Raw genomic sequence first — 18,700 nt, 5'->3', positions numbered from 1 at the left:
TCATGATGATTTTTTTCAAAGAAAACTGCTCTACAGTGTTTTTCACGGCCGATTTTACATTATTTCATCATATGGCATGTATGTCGTCTGAAACGACAATAAAACATCATAGCTTAGTATGTCGTCCGAAATGGTAATAAAACTTCATAGTGTAGTATGTCGTCCAAAATATGACAAAAAAAATCATAGTTTAGTATGTCATCCAAAATGACACAAAAACGTCACTGTTTCGTATGTCATCCAATACACAATATACTGATACTACTACTACTACTAAACTTCAAACTTTATTTGTATAGCACTTTTCATGCAGAACAACACAAAGTGCTTCACAAGAATAAAAACAAAGAAGGCAATGAATAAATACAATTACAAATAGAATTAAAAATATCAAAAAATCTAACTCTCAACCATCCCTACATGTCGACAGCCATTCACATGCACACACCCACACAAGCACACACACACAACATGACATCATCACGACAGGGCGGGGCACCGAGGCCAGAAGGAAGAAAACACTACTCCTACCCCTACTGATAGCATACTATGATTCTTTCCGACATACTATACTATGACCTTTTTTCCAATACACTATTCTGTGAAGCTTTATGACGTTATATACTATGACTTTCTATGACATACTACACTATCATTTCCTCTAGCATACTATATTATGGCTTTTTCTGACATACTATACTATGTTTTTTCAACATATTATACTATGACTTTTTTTCTGACATAGTACACTGTGATATTTTTTCCAACATATTATACGGTGACTTTTTACAGCATCCTATGACGTTTTTTGATATATTATACTATGACATTTTATGATTTAATACACTGAGTTTTGTTCTGACATACTATATTATGACGTTTTTTTTACACACTATACGATGAATAATTCATGTCGTCACTTTTTCATCCAGACACCATCCGCACAACAACTTTGCCGTGTTATAGACGCAATCACAATGCAACAGTCCTTTTCTCGGTACTTTGTAGCTTTTGTCGAATTCATAATCGATGTATTGCAGCAGTCCCACCTTTCTACAACATCTGGGGAGGACCGCTTTCTGCTCCCTTCTTTAGAGGTGGAAACTTTAATGCAATGAACCAACGTCCAAGAAACCCAGCATGGATCAGTGGATAGAGCGGCTGTCTTGTAACTGGAGGGCTGCCGGTTCAATCCTTGGCCCGTCGTGCTCATGTTGAGGTGTCCCTGAGCAAGACAGCTAACCCCTAATTGCTCCCGGTGGGTCCCGCTTTGGGTACCTTGCAGGTATAGTAAAGCGCTATATAAATAGAGACCATTTACTTTTTTTCGATACACTATACTATGACGTTTTATTTGATATACTATCGCATGCCTGTACAACACACTATAAAAAGACCTTTTTAATGACACTCTACTTTGAAGTTTTTTACATCACACTATACTGTAACATTTGTACAACATAGTGTTCTATGATTTCTAAAATTTAATAAACTGTCATAGTAAAGTAGTTCTTTTCAAACGTAATAGGAGGTGAGTGGTTGAGGAGGTGACAGTAAAATCTACACAGCAGCAGCAGTCTGGTCTCAGTATTGGAGGATGTTTTCATATTTAACAGCAGCTTCCTTCAACCTGTTCTCTGCTGAACAGTTAGTCTCCTCCTTCCTCTTACACTAACTCCATCTGGAGTCTTCAGATCTTCGTGCTGAGACTCTAATTATCGCATCACGATGCTGCTTCTCACTGCTGACGTCTTTGTGTTTTTCCTGTCTCTCCTGGAAGCTGTTTGCAGCCACGCTGAGTGCTCAGCAGTGAAAAGGTTCTTATGAATCAAAGGAGGACAAACAGGGACAGAAACCCACAAAGGAGACAACAGATCCACAGTAACTGTCACATCCAGCAGCTCTGTTCCGACAGATCCACAAAACAAGACCTCACTCTGCTGCATTTAGCTCACATGAAAGTCAGCGCTGGGACCTGACGTCATCTCATCAGCTCTGCATCATTCATGTTCAGGGGAGTTTCAGCAACTCAACTGTTTCTCAGCAGAATAGATGGAAACATGAGGGGCTGTATTTATCTTGACTGTGCAACAGAAACCTACAGCTGTTGGCATGAAAACTGAAAGAATCAGAAACATTCCACAGCTAAATCCAGACAACAAATCCTCTGATGTTCAGCTCATTGCTCATCCAGAGCAGAACCAGTGATTGACCATCACCTGTACTGGTTTTAAAGGTCCTGTACATCCACACAGGTGTCTTCATCTATGTTTACTTATTACACTGATGCTAAGCTAGGTGGAGCTGGGCTGGAAATGATGGGATGTCATCCATGCCTTAATAAAGACAACAATGATTTATGTTTGGGATGCCAAACAAGCACATTTTGTTCATTTTCACTGAGTCTCAAGAATAAAACACCTGAGTAGGTGGACTGTGCTGCTCTACAAAGACACAGCTGGACAAAACTGAGTTATTGTTTGGATCTGACTTTCTGCTTTACTGTATGAACAAATAATCTACCATAGAGAGATTAAGTGCAGCTAGAGTCTTAGAAATACAGCTAACTACACAGCTAACAGCATAAATATACTGCTAATGACAGCTACAGAATGATAGGAAACTACAGAGAAACACAGCTAAAGTCGTACAGAGACAGCTAACTACATAGCTAATATAATAAAAAGCCAGCTAACGATAGCTACAGCCATAGAAATACAGCTAACGATAGTTAAAGTTACAGAAAGATACAAACTACAGCTACGCAAAAGTCATAAAAAGACAGCTAACTACACAGCAAAAGTCACTGAAATGCTTATAATTACACAACTAAGGTCTTAGAAAGACAGCTAACTACAGCTATTATCATAGAAAGCTAAGTATAACTAAAGTCATAAAAAGAAAGCAAAGTACACAGCTAAACGCTGACAAAAACATTTAACTACAAAGCTGCATTCATTGAAGGACAGCTAACCGCAGCTAAAGTCACAGACAGCTAACTAAAGTTGTAGAAGAATGGCTAAATTAGCTCTAGCTAATGAGATTGTGAGACCGGGTTGAAAATTCATAGGAAGACAGCTAACTAAACAGCTAAAAAAGACAATTACATACAGCCAAAGTCATAGAAAGGCAGTTTACACAGCAGCTATCATCATAGAAACACGGTGAACTACAGCTACACTGATCATAGAAAAACAGCTAACTACAGCTAAACAGCTGAAGTCATACAAAGACAGCTAACTACACAGCTAATATCATAAAAAGACAGCCAGATATAGCTAAAGTCATAGAAAGACAGCTGACTAGAGCTAAAGCCATAAAAATATGGCTAACAACACAGTTACTAACATAAAAAACAGCTAAGTACAGTTAAAATCATAGAAAGATGGCTAACTACAGCTAAAGTCATAAAAGTATTGCTAACTACAGCTAAAGTCATAGAAAGTCAGTTAACTGCAGCTAGTCATAAAAGTACTGGTAACTACAGCTAAAGTCATAGAAAGTCAGTTAACTGCAGCTAAAGTCATAGAAAGTCAGTTAACTGCAGCTAAAGTCATAGAAAGTCAGTTAACTACAGCTAAAGTCATAGAAACACCGTGTACTACACAGCTACAGCAACAGAAAGAAGCTAACTACAGCTAAAGCTCGTCATTAACAGCAGTCCAACAGGTCAAACTGATTAATCTGCTGATCAACAGCAGGAAACTTTAACTAACGAGGAGTTTGATTCTGCTGATGCTGCAGTTCACTCAATAACACTTCACACTAAAACACTCATACTGTTATTTAGATTTGTTTTGATCGTGGAAAACGGGTTACCAATAAGCGGTATTGATGAAATTAGCACCACAATGCTGACGTCACACTGATTATTCTGACACTATTGATTATACAGTGTCTCAGTAATCACACGTGAAGCTGTGGAATCAATACTGATCAGAAAACAGTGATAATGAACATTCACCTGGCCTCACCTGAGTGTTCAATACCTGGAGGATGGAGCAGCATGGAGGACGTAGTGGAAAACCAGTCGATGATAGAAATACAACTGATTAAAGTGTGTGTGTGTGTGTGTTCAGGGTTACTGGGGGATAAAACACCAAAGAATCTGCTGGGATGTTTATCATGCAAATGGCTGAATAATGGATGCGCTCGGAGCCGATTTGTCTTTGACGCTAATTTGTCATCGGCTTTTTGGGAGATCTATGAGCACAATAACGTACAACACACACACACACACACACACACACACACACACACACACACACACACACACACACACACACACACACACACACACACACACACACACACACACACACACACACACTCTCAGCCTGACTAATTGGTGTATTGTGGAGCTGCTGTTCAGTAATGTGTGAACAGAGGAGTGTCTTTGCATGTTTGCCTGCTGCGATAAAACGGGAGTTTGTGTTTGAGTGTGTGTTTGAGTTGCTGGTGTTAATGTGTGAGTCATAACAACTACAACAACACAGCAGCTCGTCTCCTATGTTAATAAATCGACAACCTGTTGTTGAATCGCTCTAACTACAAATCTCATACCTGTGATGGATGAACCAATTCATTAGTTTAACTTGATGGAAAATTATCAGAGCAGACAGAGGTAGCTAATTACAGCTGAAAATATAAAAAACAAACAAACAGCTAACTACAGCTAAAATTATTTTTAAAAAGACAGCTAACTAGAGCTAACATTATAAAAAAGACAATTAACTGCAGCTAGCATCATAGAAAGACAGCTAATTACTGCTAAAATTATATATAAAAAAAGATTCCTAATTACAACTAGTATCATAGAAAGACAGCTAATTACTGCTAAAATTATATAAAAAAGATTGTTAACTACAACTAGTATCAAAGAAAGACAGCCAACTACAGCTATAGCAAAAACCAGTTAACTGCACAGCTAAAACCACAGGAAACAGCTACGTGCACAGGTAATGTTAGAAAAACACAGCTAACTACAGATAACAAAGAGAGACGGCTAACTACAGCTAAAGTTACAAAAAACACAGCTGAGTACAGCTAATGTCAGAGAAATACAGCTAACTACAGCTAACGTCATAGAAAGGAAGCGAAAGTCATAGAAAGTCAGAAAAGTGCAACTAAAACCATTAAAACAGTGAACTGCACAGCTAAAGTAAAAAAAACAAACAAACATGCAGCTAAGTCCAGCTAAGGTCATAGAAATACAGCTAACTATGCAGCTAAAGTCATAGAAAGACAGCTAACTACAGCTAAAGTTATAGAAAGCCCACTAGCTACAGCCATAGTTGTAGACAGCTAATTACAGCTAAATACATATAAAGACTGCTAACTGCAGCTAAATATATAAAGACGGCTAACTACAGCTAAAGTCTTAGAGAGACAGCTAACTTAAGCTAACATACAACTAAAACATAGAAATTTTGTTCACTAAACAACTAAAGTCACAGACAGACAGCTAGCTACAGGTAAAACCAGAGGAAAACAGCTAATTGCACAGCTAGAGCATCAGAAACTAACTACAGCTAAAGCTATAAAAAGTCATGCAAGAGATATCTTTAATTTTTATTACATTTCAACTATATTTTTCTCCTTTTGCCTACTATCAACTTAAATACCTTACATTTTTGTATTTATAACGCACTGGGAGGTTATTGTTGTTGCAAATTTACATTTAAATGATTTTGGTTTATTTGCAGCTGCAACCTGAAATAACTTGCAGAATGAATTAACTTTTATCTTCAGAGCAGTTGAGCTTTTTCATTTTGTCTTATTTTACCTCCAGCTGCTGTTGTTTGTTTTCAGATGTTAAATGATTGAATTGTTCTTACTGTTTTCATTATTTTGCTAATCTTTTCTACCAGAGATTCTGATTAGCGTGTCTGCTTCGTTTATGTCTGACTCTGTACCTCACTGTGTTCAGACTTCAGATGAATAGAGTTTGAATGCATTCAGACTTTTGATAATGAAGGTTTGACTGGATGATTACTACCTTTCGTATCCCTTCAGACGGACTGGACACTGAGTAGTCCATGCCGTTGTTCTTGCTGATGGTCCTCCATAACTCGGCGTAGGTGCTGTCCTGCTCCAGAGGGTTGGTTCCTTTGTTCCTGAAGTAGTCGTAGACGGCAGAGTCCCTCACGGTGCCGTAGTCCACGTCGATCTGCCGAGCCAAGTCCTGGAAAGACCTGAAACACACCGTAAACAATGCAGTTTATTTTACCACGACTGTCTGTGACATCTCTTTTTGAAATGTCAGTTTGTTTGCAGGATTACGGATTAGTTTAGGCAGGTTCGGTCATGTTCGGTTAGAGCTTAAGGTACAAACAGCTAACTGCACAGTGAAAGTCACAGAAAGACAGCTAACTACAGCTAAAATCATAAAGACAGCGCTAACTATAGCTAACATCATAAAGAGAGAGCTAACAACGGCTAAAGTCATTAGAAGAAAGCTAACTACAAAGTTAAAGTCAGAAAGAAAGTTAACTACAGCTAACGTCGTAAAAAGAGAGCTAACTACACCTACAGTCACAGGAAAAAAGCTAAATACAAAACTAAAGTCATAGATTGAAAGCCAACTACAGCTAAAGTCATAGAAAGACTGCTAGCTACAGCTAAAGTTATAAAAAAGACAGCTAACTACAGCTAAAGGTATAGAGAGATAGCTAACTAAAGCTTAACTTGTAGAAAGATGGCAAACTACAGCTAATGTCCTTAAATAAAGACAGCTAACGTTATCGAAAGAGAGTAAACTACGGCTAAAACCATAGAAAAACAGCTAATTGCATAGCTAAAGTTATAGAAAAACACAGCTAAGTATAGCTAACATCATAGAAAGATGGCTAACAACAGCTAGAACCATAGAAAAACAGCTAACTGTGCAGCTAAAGTCACAGAGACAGCTATGACTGTGAATGACCATGAATAATTATTATACAGAAAATAATATATTAATTCTAACATTAAATATAAACATTTTTAGCTTGCATAAAAAGAACAGCAGTGGCATCATGTAAATAATCAGCACAAAAACATCACTGATGTATCCCTGACTAGTATTTCCTTTCAGCACCATATTATATTGAAAAAGGTACATTTTTGTGTGTTTATTTCCATAAAAAACCAACAGTAATATCAAGGACCGATGATGTCATATTTTTTTGCCATTTTTTCTTTGACGAGGACATTTTAGTCTTTAGGAATTCCAGAGTAACTCATTAAAACTGACCCCTGAATAACTGGCTGTGGTTGGTTCTACAATTTTTAGTGTTTTATATTTCTAAGTCTGTCCTGGACTAAATAATCCCAGTGAATGATGAAGTCTGAACAGTGGTTTCCCGTGTTGCTGTTTTTTTGTCGGTTTGTGTTTTTCCTCTGCAGAAGCTCGTCGTCATGTTCTCTGTTATGTCGGCCACTTCGGATCAAATGAACTCAGCGAAAAGAGGAAACACTGGAGTCTGAAAAGCTGCACAAAAAATAAAACGAGAAAAATGCTCAGGTGAAGTGGCTGCTGCTGGAAAATTGCATCCAAGTCGAGCTGTTCAGCGGAGGTCTATTTTTTATCCCGTCTGGATGACAGTTTGTTCACTGGAGGGGTTAAAACCAGCCGCTGATTTTTCAGATGTTTGTGGTGTGTTGTTGCTTCACAAGGTGGTTTTATTTAATTACATCGGGCTTCAGAGCTAAAAAGGACATTAAAAAAATATATATCAAACTATACCTTTAGCTAGAAGTCAGATTTATCAGCTGCTTTTAGCCTTGAAATGGTTAGGGTTCTGATTATGTAGGGTAAGGGTGAGGGTTAGTTAAAGGGTTAGGGTTAGGTAGAATTACAGATGGGTAGGTTTAGGGTTGGGGTGAGGGATATTTCATGACAGTAAATAAATGGAATCCCCACATTTACCTGACATTTCCTTTTCCCTAATCATTTAGCATTGAAGCAAACAGCTGTGGTTCAGCTGATTTATGCTAATCTAATTAATCTTCTGCTTCATTGTGCTTGAATCTGGGTTCAAGTCTTCAGATATTAAATCCAGCTTTTGTTCATTATTTGTTTCGCTTCTTCACGTCGAGATGAAATGATCAAATTCAGACACATTTTTGCAGAGTTATTACAATATTCATATAGTTTATTTTTAGACCTTCCTGTCCTCATGTTCTGTTTTTTACACTAAACTGTGCAGGTTCAATTAAAATCCTTAAATAAGTTTGTTTTTGCCTTAGAAAAATCATTTACGGTGATATTTGTTGAGTAATTTGCTCACCAGCATTAAGTGGGAATGAACTTCTGTGGTTGCTAACCAACAGTGAGCTTCATTATTTCTAAATCATGTTTGTTTTAGTGTTTCTGTCTCTGCAGAGAATTTATTTTGTTATCATCACTGCAATTAGTCATCAACAAACCACAAAAAAACAGCAGTTTGGAGTCAGGAGGTGACGGTTTGTGTTTGATTCAAGCAGCAGAAACATTTTAATTTATGTTAAATTAAAAAATAGGAAAAAAAAACAACAGTGGATCTGAGGAAGGTTTTGTTCCCGCAGAAAGATTCTGTTCAGACTGGGAGGATTTGGAGGTTAAACTGGACTTCAGTTTTCTTTCTTTGACTTGGTTTATCTGACGGAACCTGAGATGAGTTTCAATAAAAGTTTTGTGTCCTGAAGGCGGCAGTGATCTGGATCGGGTTAGTCTGAACTCAGTGTTTCTGAAGAAAACACAGACGTGACTTTAAACCGATCGTTTATTAAAGCTGCTGATTTAGGATGTTTTATCAAAATCACTTTGGACAACTTAGATGAACGTTAATTAAAATCAGAACCATTTTGTGCAAATTTGGACAAATTTTAAAAAACTGGACGATTTGTGTGGTTCATTGAACATTTATTTGAGTCATTTTGGAAACATTTTGATTAATATTGGAACCATTCTGTATAAATCTGAACAAATTTCAGATCATTTTGGACAAATTTTGAGTCATCTTGGACTTTTTTTAGGATTTTGATGATGATTAGCCGTTTTGGGTCATTTTTTGGGTCATATTGGGACTTTTTGAGGTATTTTGGACTACTTTTTAAATCATTTTGGATGAATTGGACAAATTTTGTTGAATATTAGAACAGTTTTGCGGAACTTCAGACATTTTAAATCACTTTGGATGATTTGTGAATGACATTGAAAATGTTTTGAGTCATTTTGGAGAGTAGTTTTGTGATTTCGACATCAAGTTAGTCATTTTGGGTAATTTTTGAGTCACATCAGCAAAGGCAAGAGTTATTTTGGAACATTTTTGGTCATTTTGAGCTTTTCTTTAATCATTTTTGAATGATTTCGGCAAATTTTGATGAACATTAGAATCATTCTGCACAAGTCTGGACACGTTTTAAATAATTTTGGTTCATTTGTGAGTCTCATTAAACATTTGTAGTCATTTTGGACAGTATTTTTGTAATTTTGATAACAGGTTTTTCATTTTGGGTCATTTTTTATTAGTTATTTTAGAAATGTTTGAAGTGATTTTGTTGATAATTTTGGTTTAGTTTTGAGTCACATTGGATGATTTTTGCGTCATAGTGGGACATTTTTGGTTGTTTTGGACTTTCTTTTTAACTTATTTTGAATGATTTGGCCAAATTTGGATGAACATTAGAACCATTTTGTGGAAGTCTGGACACATTTTAAACAATTCTGGACAATTTGTGGGTGGCATTGGACATTTTTTGAGTCCTCTTGGACAGTTCTTTTGTGATGCTGACAACAGGTTACTGATTTTGGGTCATTTTTTGAGTCACATTGGATAATGTTTGCATCATATTGGGACATCTTTGTTAATTTTGGACCTTCTTTTTAACTTATTTTGAACAATTTGGCCAAATTTTGATTACCATTAGAACCATTTTTGCATACATTTTGACAACTTTTAAATAATTTTGGATAATTTATGGACATTTTTAGATCACGTTGGACGATTTGGACAAATTTTGATTCACATTAGCTTTAAGTTTCTCTGGAGGTTTCACAATGTGGTGAGGGACAGTTGGAAAATGGATAATTTGATGATTTTTGTGAGGTTTTTACAGTTTCTAGATGATAAATTATGTGATTTGGGTGATTGTTTTTGTAAAGACAACGTATATTTTTAAACCTGCTGGTGGGTTTTGTGGTTCAGGAGATTTAGAAAAGTTGCAAAAAGACAGAATCAGTTCCAGTTTTTGCAGAAAGCAACTTCACAGGCCAAATACGCAAGTTTTCACACAGTTATCTCAAACTTTACGCTATTGCTGCTCCGTCTGTTTGCACCCGGAGCCATGAAACCAAACCGAGCTTCACTGCAAACAAAGCCAACCCCACTGCGATTCTCTGACACCAACTTAAAAGACTGGAGTCGCTTTTTTCATCTCTGGAATAATCGAACTTCTGCCTCGGAGCTCCGTCCTCGTCGTCTTTCTCAATTCCTGTCAAACAGCAGGTTCAGTTCAGGAGCGAGAAGAGCTTCAGCTAGATTCTTTTACACAAAAATCGGACTATAAATCAGCCTTTTTACTCAGTCTGAGCTTCCCCGTGAGTCCAGAAAACATTTACTGCAAAACAACAACCTGGAAAACTTTCAAAAAAACTAATAAAACGTTAAATAAGTCAAATGTAAAAGTGCAGCATCAGTTCTATCCTTGATCCGCCTCTCACTGCTGCTCCCCTGACAGCGCCGCTCTTGAAAAAATAAATCAAATTATTGAAAAGAGGTTCAGTTTTTTAACCAAGCAGCAGAACGTTGGAGGACAAAGAGCATCAGATGGAGGCTACTTTCACTACATCCACAAAAACAAGCTGAAAATACCCAGAAAGTAATGAAATAAAATCACCACACTGAATAAAAACCTACTATAAAGGCCATCAGAGAGAAAACATCAACACAAAACCTCTCATTTTTCAACCAAGGCTCAACAGATTTACACCAAAACTTCATGACTTCTTCCTCTGGTTGTGTTTCACTTCTCCACCAAGGTTCGTTAAATTCGGCTGAGTAGTTTCTGAGTAAACCTCAAACAAACCGACCTTTTAACGGCTGATGTAATCACGTTTCACCAGCAGGGGGCGCTCAAGCTTCACTGCAGCTCATTTGATACCAAAGTTTAGATAACCAGAGAGTTTATTATCAATAACATCAGTTTTTTTGTTTGATTCGAGTTTCTCCTCATTTTGTCTGCCTTAAATTATTAAAAAAACGACAAAAAGGCGAAAAAATATTGTTTAAAAAAATAAGAATAAAACTAAATTTACACTTTTTGTCTCTGATTTTACTAAAACTGAGGAAATCTGTAAAATAATTCTATTTTTTCCTGATTTAAATAAAGTACAATATAGTGTTAACATAAAAGCATAAATTCAGATTTATAAAAACAGATGTTTCATGTGGACCTTATTTACAGTTTGAGGCAGTTATTTTCACATTAAGGTAAAAAATAATCCTTTTAAGATTTAATTTCACCAGTTATTATCTGTAACTCACCAAAACATTAAAAATCTGTAGAATAACAGCAGAAATCTGTCATGTAATGATATTTTTTGATGATTTAAATAGAATAAAACTGTCATTTCATGGTGAAATGTTGTAAAAGAACAAATTATAATCATAAAAATCTAGTTTTTCAGTGGAAATTATTCACAGTTCTGGTCTATTTTGTGTGTTTTTTTTAACATTAACGAGCATTTTAATACATTTTTCTATGATTTTCACAAAGAATTTCACTTTAAATTATTTGTAAAATAAAAATCTGCAACATAATGGATAGAAACTAATTAAGATGTTCACCATTTGGTAATCCTGAACATACGTGACATTTCTTTCTAATAATGTCGAGTATCTGGCAAATATATAAACATACGGACGTATAAAATGCCGTTCTGGTGTATTATTTACAATGAAAGGATGGATTTTGGGACGTAAATTTAACTTTCAGCTGCAAAAAATGAGAATAAAAGTGCTTTTCTTGCAGTTTAGGTCGACGTCTGTCCTCATGTCATCATTTTATTAGAAATTTGTGTGACAGTGGTTCAATTTTAAATAATTTTCTAAAGCATTTCCCAGATACTGTGGACAGCTGAAGCATTCCTGGGGTACAAAGGATGTGTTTATGCAGATTTAAAGCTGTTTTTTACATGATTGTATGTAGATTTGTTTGTTTCTTCTACTGTAGGATGAAAGACTCTCATCCACCTGCAGCTTCGTGAATCCGAATCCTGTCTCTCAGTAATTTTATTCATGAGGAATCTCTCAAACCAAATGCAAATCGCTGCTGAACTCCGGAGCTCTTTGAAACTTTTCCTTCTCGACCGGCAGCGTTTGGACGAACAAACCGAGACCCGGAGGTCGGCTCGACGCTCGGAAACAACGGGAGGCTAAATGTGAGAAACGAAGCCAACGCTGCTTTAAAATGCATCAAACGCTTGAACCAGCGACCGCCCAAGACGCTTCTACACCGAGGAAACATCCAGAGTCTTTTATTGTGGCAGCAGACACATCTAGGGACAAGGGTTGGAAATTAGCATTTGCTATAAACTCTCTGTGCAGCACATCAGATTCATGCTTAGTGATGGAACTATGTTAAAGTGCACCGTCCCTATCAAATAAATAAATTCAAATCAAATCAGATTCATCCACTCTGGAGTTGGAGAAGTTAGAGAAATCTGAGATCAACTTTAAGATGAGCAAAGAGGAGCTGGAACTGGAAACAGGAAACAAGAAAGACAAGAACCGGGAAACAAGAAAGACAAGAAACGGGAAACAAGAAAGACAAGAACCGGGAAACAAGAAAGACAAGAACCGGGAAACAAGAAAGACAAGAACCGGGAAACAAGAAAGACAAGAACCGGGAAACAAGAAAGACAAGAACCGGGAAACAAGAAAGACAAGAACCGGAAACAAGAAAGACAAGAAACGGGAAACAAGAAAGACAAGAACCGGGAAACAAGAAAGACAAGAACCGGGAAACAAGAAAGACAAGAACCGGGAAACAAGAAAGACAAGAACCGGGAAACACGAAAGACAAGAACCGGGAAACACGAAAGACAAGAACCGGGAAACACGAAAGACAAGAACCGGGAAACAAGAAAGACAAGAAACGGGAAACAAGAAAGACAAGAAACGGGAAAGAAGAAGACAAGAAACGAGAAACAAGAAAGACAAGAACCGGGAAACAAGAAAAGACAAGAACCGGGAAACAAGAAAGACAAGAACCGGGAAAACAAGAAAGACAAGAACCGGGAAACAAGAAAGACAAGAACAGGGAAACACGAAAGACAAGAACCGGGAAACAAGAAAGACCAAGAACCGGGAAACAAGAAAGACAAGAACCGGGAAACAAGAAAGACAGAACCGGGAAACAAGAAAGACAAAACCGGGAAACAAGAAAGACAAGAAACGGGAAACAAGAAAGACAAGAACCGGGAAACAAGAAAGACAAGAACCGGGAAACAAGAAAGACAAGAACCGGGAAAACACGAAAGACAAGAACGGGAAACAAGAAAGACAAGAACCGGGAAACAAGAAAGACAAGAACCGGGAAACAAGAAAGACAAGAAACGGGAAACAAGAAAGACAAGAAACCGGGAAACAAGAAAGACAAGAACCGGGAACAAGAAAGACAAGAACCGGGAAACAAGAAAGACAAGAACCGGGAAACAGAAAAGAAAGACAAGAACGGGAAACAAGAAAGACAAGAAACGGGAACAAGAAAGACAAGAAACGGGAACAAGAAAGACAAGAACCGGGAAACACGAAAGACAAGAACCGGGAAACAAGAAAGACAAGAACCGGGAAACAAGAAAGACAAGAACCGGAAACAAGAAAGACAAGAACCGGGAAACAAGAAGACAAGAACCGGGAAACAAGAAGACAAGAAACAGGGAAACAAGAAAGACAAGAACCGGGAAACAAGAAAGACAAGAACCGGGAAACACGAAAGACAAGAACCGGGAAACAGAAAGACAAGAACCGGGAAACAAGAAAGACAAGAACCGGGAAACAAGAAAGACAAGAACCGGGAAACAAGAAAGACAAGAACGGGAAACAAGAAAGACAAGAAACGGGAAACAAGAAAGACAAGAACCGGGAAACAAGAAAGACAAGAACGGGAAACACGAAAGACAGAAACGGGAAACAAGAAAGACAAGAACAGGGAAACAAGAAAGACAAGAAACGGGAACAAGAAAGACAAGAAACGGGAAACAAGAAAGACAAGAAACGGGGAAACAAGAAGACAAAACGGAACAAGAAAGACAAGAAACGGGAAACAAGAAAGACAAGAAACGGGAAACAAGAAAGACAAGAACCGGGAAAACAGAAAGACAAAGAACCGGGAAACAAGAAAGACAAGAACCGGGAAACACGAAACACAAGAACCGGGAAACACGAAAGACAAGAACCGGGAAACAAGAAAGACAAGAACAGGGAAACAAGAAAGACAAGAACCGGGAAACAAGAAAGACAAGAAACCGGGAAACACGAAAGACAAGAACCGGGAAAACAAGAAAGACAAGAAACGGGAAACAAGAAAGACAAGAACCGGGAAACAGAAAGACAAAGAACCGGGAAACAAGAAAGACAAGAAACGGGAAACAAGAAAACAAGAAACGGGAAACAAGAAAGACAAGAACCGGGAAACAAGAAAGACAAGGAAACGGGAAACAAGAAAGACAAGAAACGGGAAACACGAAAGACAAGAAACGGAAACAAGAAAGACAAGAACCGGGAACACGAAAGACAAGAAACGGGAAACAAGAAAGACAAGAACCGGGAAACAAGAAAGACAAGAACCGGGAAACAAGAAAGACAAGAACCGGGAAACAAGAAAGACAAGAAACGGGAAACAAGAAAGACAAGAACCGGGAAACAAGAAAGACAAGAAACGGGAAACAAGAAAGACAAGAAACGGGAAACAAGAAAGACAAGAACCGGGAAACAAGAAAGACAAGAAACGGGAAACAAGAAAGACAAGAAACGGGAAACAAGAAGACAAGAACCGGGAAACAAGAAAGACAAGAAACGGGAAACAAGAAAGACAAGAACCGGGAAACAAGAAAGACAAGAACCGGGAAACAAGAAAGACAAGAACCGGGAAACAAGAAAGACAAGAACCGGGAAACACGAAACACAAGAACCGGGAAACACGAAAGACAAGAACCGGGAAACAAGAAAGACAAGAACAGGGAAACAAGAAAGACAAGAACCGGGAAACAAGAAAGACAAGAACCGGGAAACACGAAAGACAAGAACCGGGAAACAAGAAAGACAAGAAACGGGAAACAAGAAAGACAAGAACCGGGAAACAAGAAAGACAAGAACCGGGAAACAAGAAAGACAAGAAACGGGAAACAAGAAAGACAAGAACCGGGAAACAAGAAAGACAAGAACCGGGAAACAAGAAAGACAAGAACCGGGAAACAAGAAAGACAAGAAACGGGAAACAGGACGTACACCCCTGTCAAAAGTTTTAGGACACTTTCTCATTCAAATGAATTAGAACCTGTCCTAAAACTTTTGACAGGGGTGTACGTTGCTGCTAATTAGCCAACCTCAGACTCTGGTCCCACAGCTTAAACGCTGTTTTAACCCTCATGTTGTCCTCATTTACAGGCATCAAAAAATATAGTTTCCTTGTCTGAAAAAAATCCAAAATTCAGCAAAAAAATTCCCCCAAATTTCAGGAAGTTTGCAAAACCTTCAGGAAGAAAATTCCAATAATTCTTTTAAAAGTTTTATTTTAAAAAAATCCCCAAATTTGGCAAGAAAATTCTTGTAAATATTTTCAAAAAATGAGTAAAAATCTTCCCAAAAATCCTAAAATATCTAAAGTGATTACACATAAATCAGTAAAACTTCCAGTATTTTCTTTAAGAACATTCACATAAAAATCAACCAAAATACAGAGAAATTCACTGGATTTTGGTAGATTCTTTTTGGTGAAAGTTCTTCAACATTTTTAGCATTTCTTTTTGTTTTTTGCAGTTTGCAGTCATTCTGTGTGTCTCAGAGGTGGTTTTGCATCTGTTTGTTTTTGCATCTTTTTTAGTCAGTTTTAATCTCCTCCTGGTCATTTCGTGTCTTTGCAGAATCTAGGCATTAATTTGTTTGTTTTGCATCACTTTTTAAATCTAGCTGTCCTTCAGTGTGTCTTTGTCATCTGTTTGTGTTCATTTTGCGTCTATTTTCATTTGTTTCCGTCTCTCTGTGTCGCCGTCCGGTCATTTATTTGTGTCTGCCGCTGTAATTTCGTCCTCCTCTGCTGTTTTATCTGTTTGACGGGGCGTCATAAACCTTCAGTAAATATTAAATTAGTCTGACTCTGAAGCCTCCAGTTCAAAGCTGTCAAACACGAGGACGGTCACAAGCAGTCTGCTGCTTCTGCAACACAAATACGATCGATGTCGAGCTTTTCTTCTCACGAAAGAAGCACCAGAGATGTTCAGAGTTCAGCCAGGCGTGTATGCATTATATAGATGCAGTTTAAAGAGAGAACTGAGTGGTTTAAACACACACAGAACAAAAAAGTCCGAATTATTATCAGCAAATATCTAAAAACATCTTTTTATGGCGTTTCTTAAACATCAGCGGTCCTGAAGCTGTGACTGAAGTGAAGTTTGATGGAAAATGTGTGTTTGAGAAAAAAAGAAACAAGAATCCAGCATGTTTGTCTGTTGTTTGTCTGACACACGCGTGTGCTTGTGTTACCGTATGGCGTGGTCCATGCGTGACACGGTCAGATACGCCGCCAGGTTGGCCGTGTACGACGAGCACACGATGAGCGTGAAGAGCCACCAGCTGCCCATGACGATCCTCAGAGCCACCGAGCCGACCACGCCGTCGCCTCCTGCACACGGAAAATACACACGTCAGGGCTAGGAACACGCAAGTTACATACATGTCAGAGCTAGGAACACGCAAGTTACATACATGTCAGAGGTAGGAACACGGAAGTTACATAGATCTCAGAGGTAGGAACACGCAAGTTACATACATGTCAGAGCTAGGAACACGCAAGTTACATACATGTCAGAGGTAGGAACACGGAAGTTACATAGATCTCAGAGGTAGGAACACGCAAGTTACATACATGTCAGAGCTAGGAACACGCAAGTTACATAGATCTCAGAGGTAGGAACACGCAAGTTACATACATGTCAGAGCTAGGAACACGCAAGTTACATACATGTCAGAGGTAGGAACACGGAAGGAGGGTCGATAAGACAAATGGCTGCACGGACATTCAAAACAGCATAAAAAAAAGTGATGAAAATTAACACAAATACATGCAAAATGACCAAAAAGAGATTAAAAGAGATGCAAAATTAACGCAAAAAGTCAGAATATTACTGAAAACAAACACAAAACAGCTGAAAAAAAGACACAAAAAGACCAGAAAGAGACAGAAATCAATCATAAGAAACAAAATCAAACTAAAATAGTTAAAAAATACAAAAATAACTGATGCAAAATGAACATAAACAGATGAACATTAAACTGATTCAATGAACCAGAGATGAAAACACACAAAATGACAGCTAGAGGTAACAAAGCTGCAAAGACACAAAGCAACACAAAAAAGTGAACATAAATGAATGCACAATGACCAGAAGGAGCTTAAAACAGATGTATAAATAATGAAGACAGAGGGAAAAAAGCCGACACAAAACGAGGAGTAGACACAAATCAACCACAAAATACTAAAAAAAATTATGCTAAATGAACAAAGATTTCATTAAATGCAAAGTATTTTGATAAGCAAACAGTTTGAGTCATTCTTTAATGAAAAAAAAGCAAAATTCTGTGACTTGAGCATCTAAAATGTGAATATTTTCTGGCTTCTTTCCACTATCACAGGAAACTGAAGATCTTTGGACAAAACAAGACGCTTGACGAAACTCTGACTGGAATTTTTCACCATTTTCTGACATTTTTGAGACCAAACGACTAATCAATCAGTCAGTTGTTACGAGACGTTCAGTTGGAAGTTTTCTGAAGGTTTTCAAGAGACAGGAATGAACTTCAGCATCAACAAATAATCAATCAGCTGTAAACTAATACTTGGACTGTCTCTTACTTCGATTTGAGGAACCTTTTGATGAATAAAAGTCTAAAGTCTGTGATTTCAGCTTTCTAAAAGTGAATATTTTCTGGTTTCGCTCCACCTCACTCACAGGAAGATGAAGATCTTTATGATCTTTGGCTTTAGAAACCACTGGTGGACATTTTTTAACCATTTTGAGACCAAACACCTGATCAATAAATCAGAAAATCAACTGATCAATAAACCAGAAAAACAACCGATCAATAAACCAGAAAAACAACCGATCAATAAACCAGAAAATCAACCGATCAATAAACCAGAAAATCAACCGATCAATAAACCAGAAAATCAACCGATCAATAAACCAGAAAATCAACCGATCAATAAACCAGAAAATCAACCGATCAACAAACCAGAAAAACAACCGATCAACAAACCAGAAAATCAACCGATCAATAAACCAGAAAATCAACCGATCAATAAACCAGAAAAACAACCGATCAATAAACCAGAAAAACAACCGATCAATAAACCAGAAAATCAACCGATCAATAAACCAGAAAAACAACCGATCAATAAACCAGAAAATCAACCGATCGATAAACCAGTATTCTCCATGGTTACAGTTTTTCCTCTC

At 37.6% G+C, this 18,700-nt stretch overlaps 1 protein-coding gene across 1 annotated transcript in view; it reads right to left on the bottom strand.

The window, feature by feature from the left end:
* The window catches only part of grid1b (glutamate receptor, ionotropic, delta 1b), a 739,432-nt gene that overhangs the window by 38,311 nt on the left and 682,421 nt on the right, over positions 1-18,700 (bottom strand). The window contains 2 exon segments of the mRNA XM_051939963.1: positions 5,999-6,194; positions 16,728-16,866. Of these exon segments, the coding sequence (XP_051795923.1) occupies positions 5,999-6,194; positions 16,728-16,866 (335 nt within the window).

Source organism: Acanthochromis polyacanthus, chromosome 19 (assembly GCF_021347895.1).
Source record: "Acanthochromis polyacanthus isolate Apoly-LR-REF ecotype Palm Island chromosome 19, KAUST_Apoly_ChrSc, whole genome shotgun sequence".
NCBI lineage: Eukaryota > Metazoa > Chordata > Actinopteri > Pomacentridae > Acanthochromis > Acanthochromis polyacanthus.
Note: the sequence above shows the minus strand (reverse complement) of the source record. Positions and strands in the feature narration are given on the sequence as shown.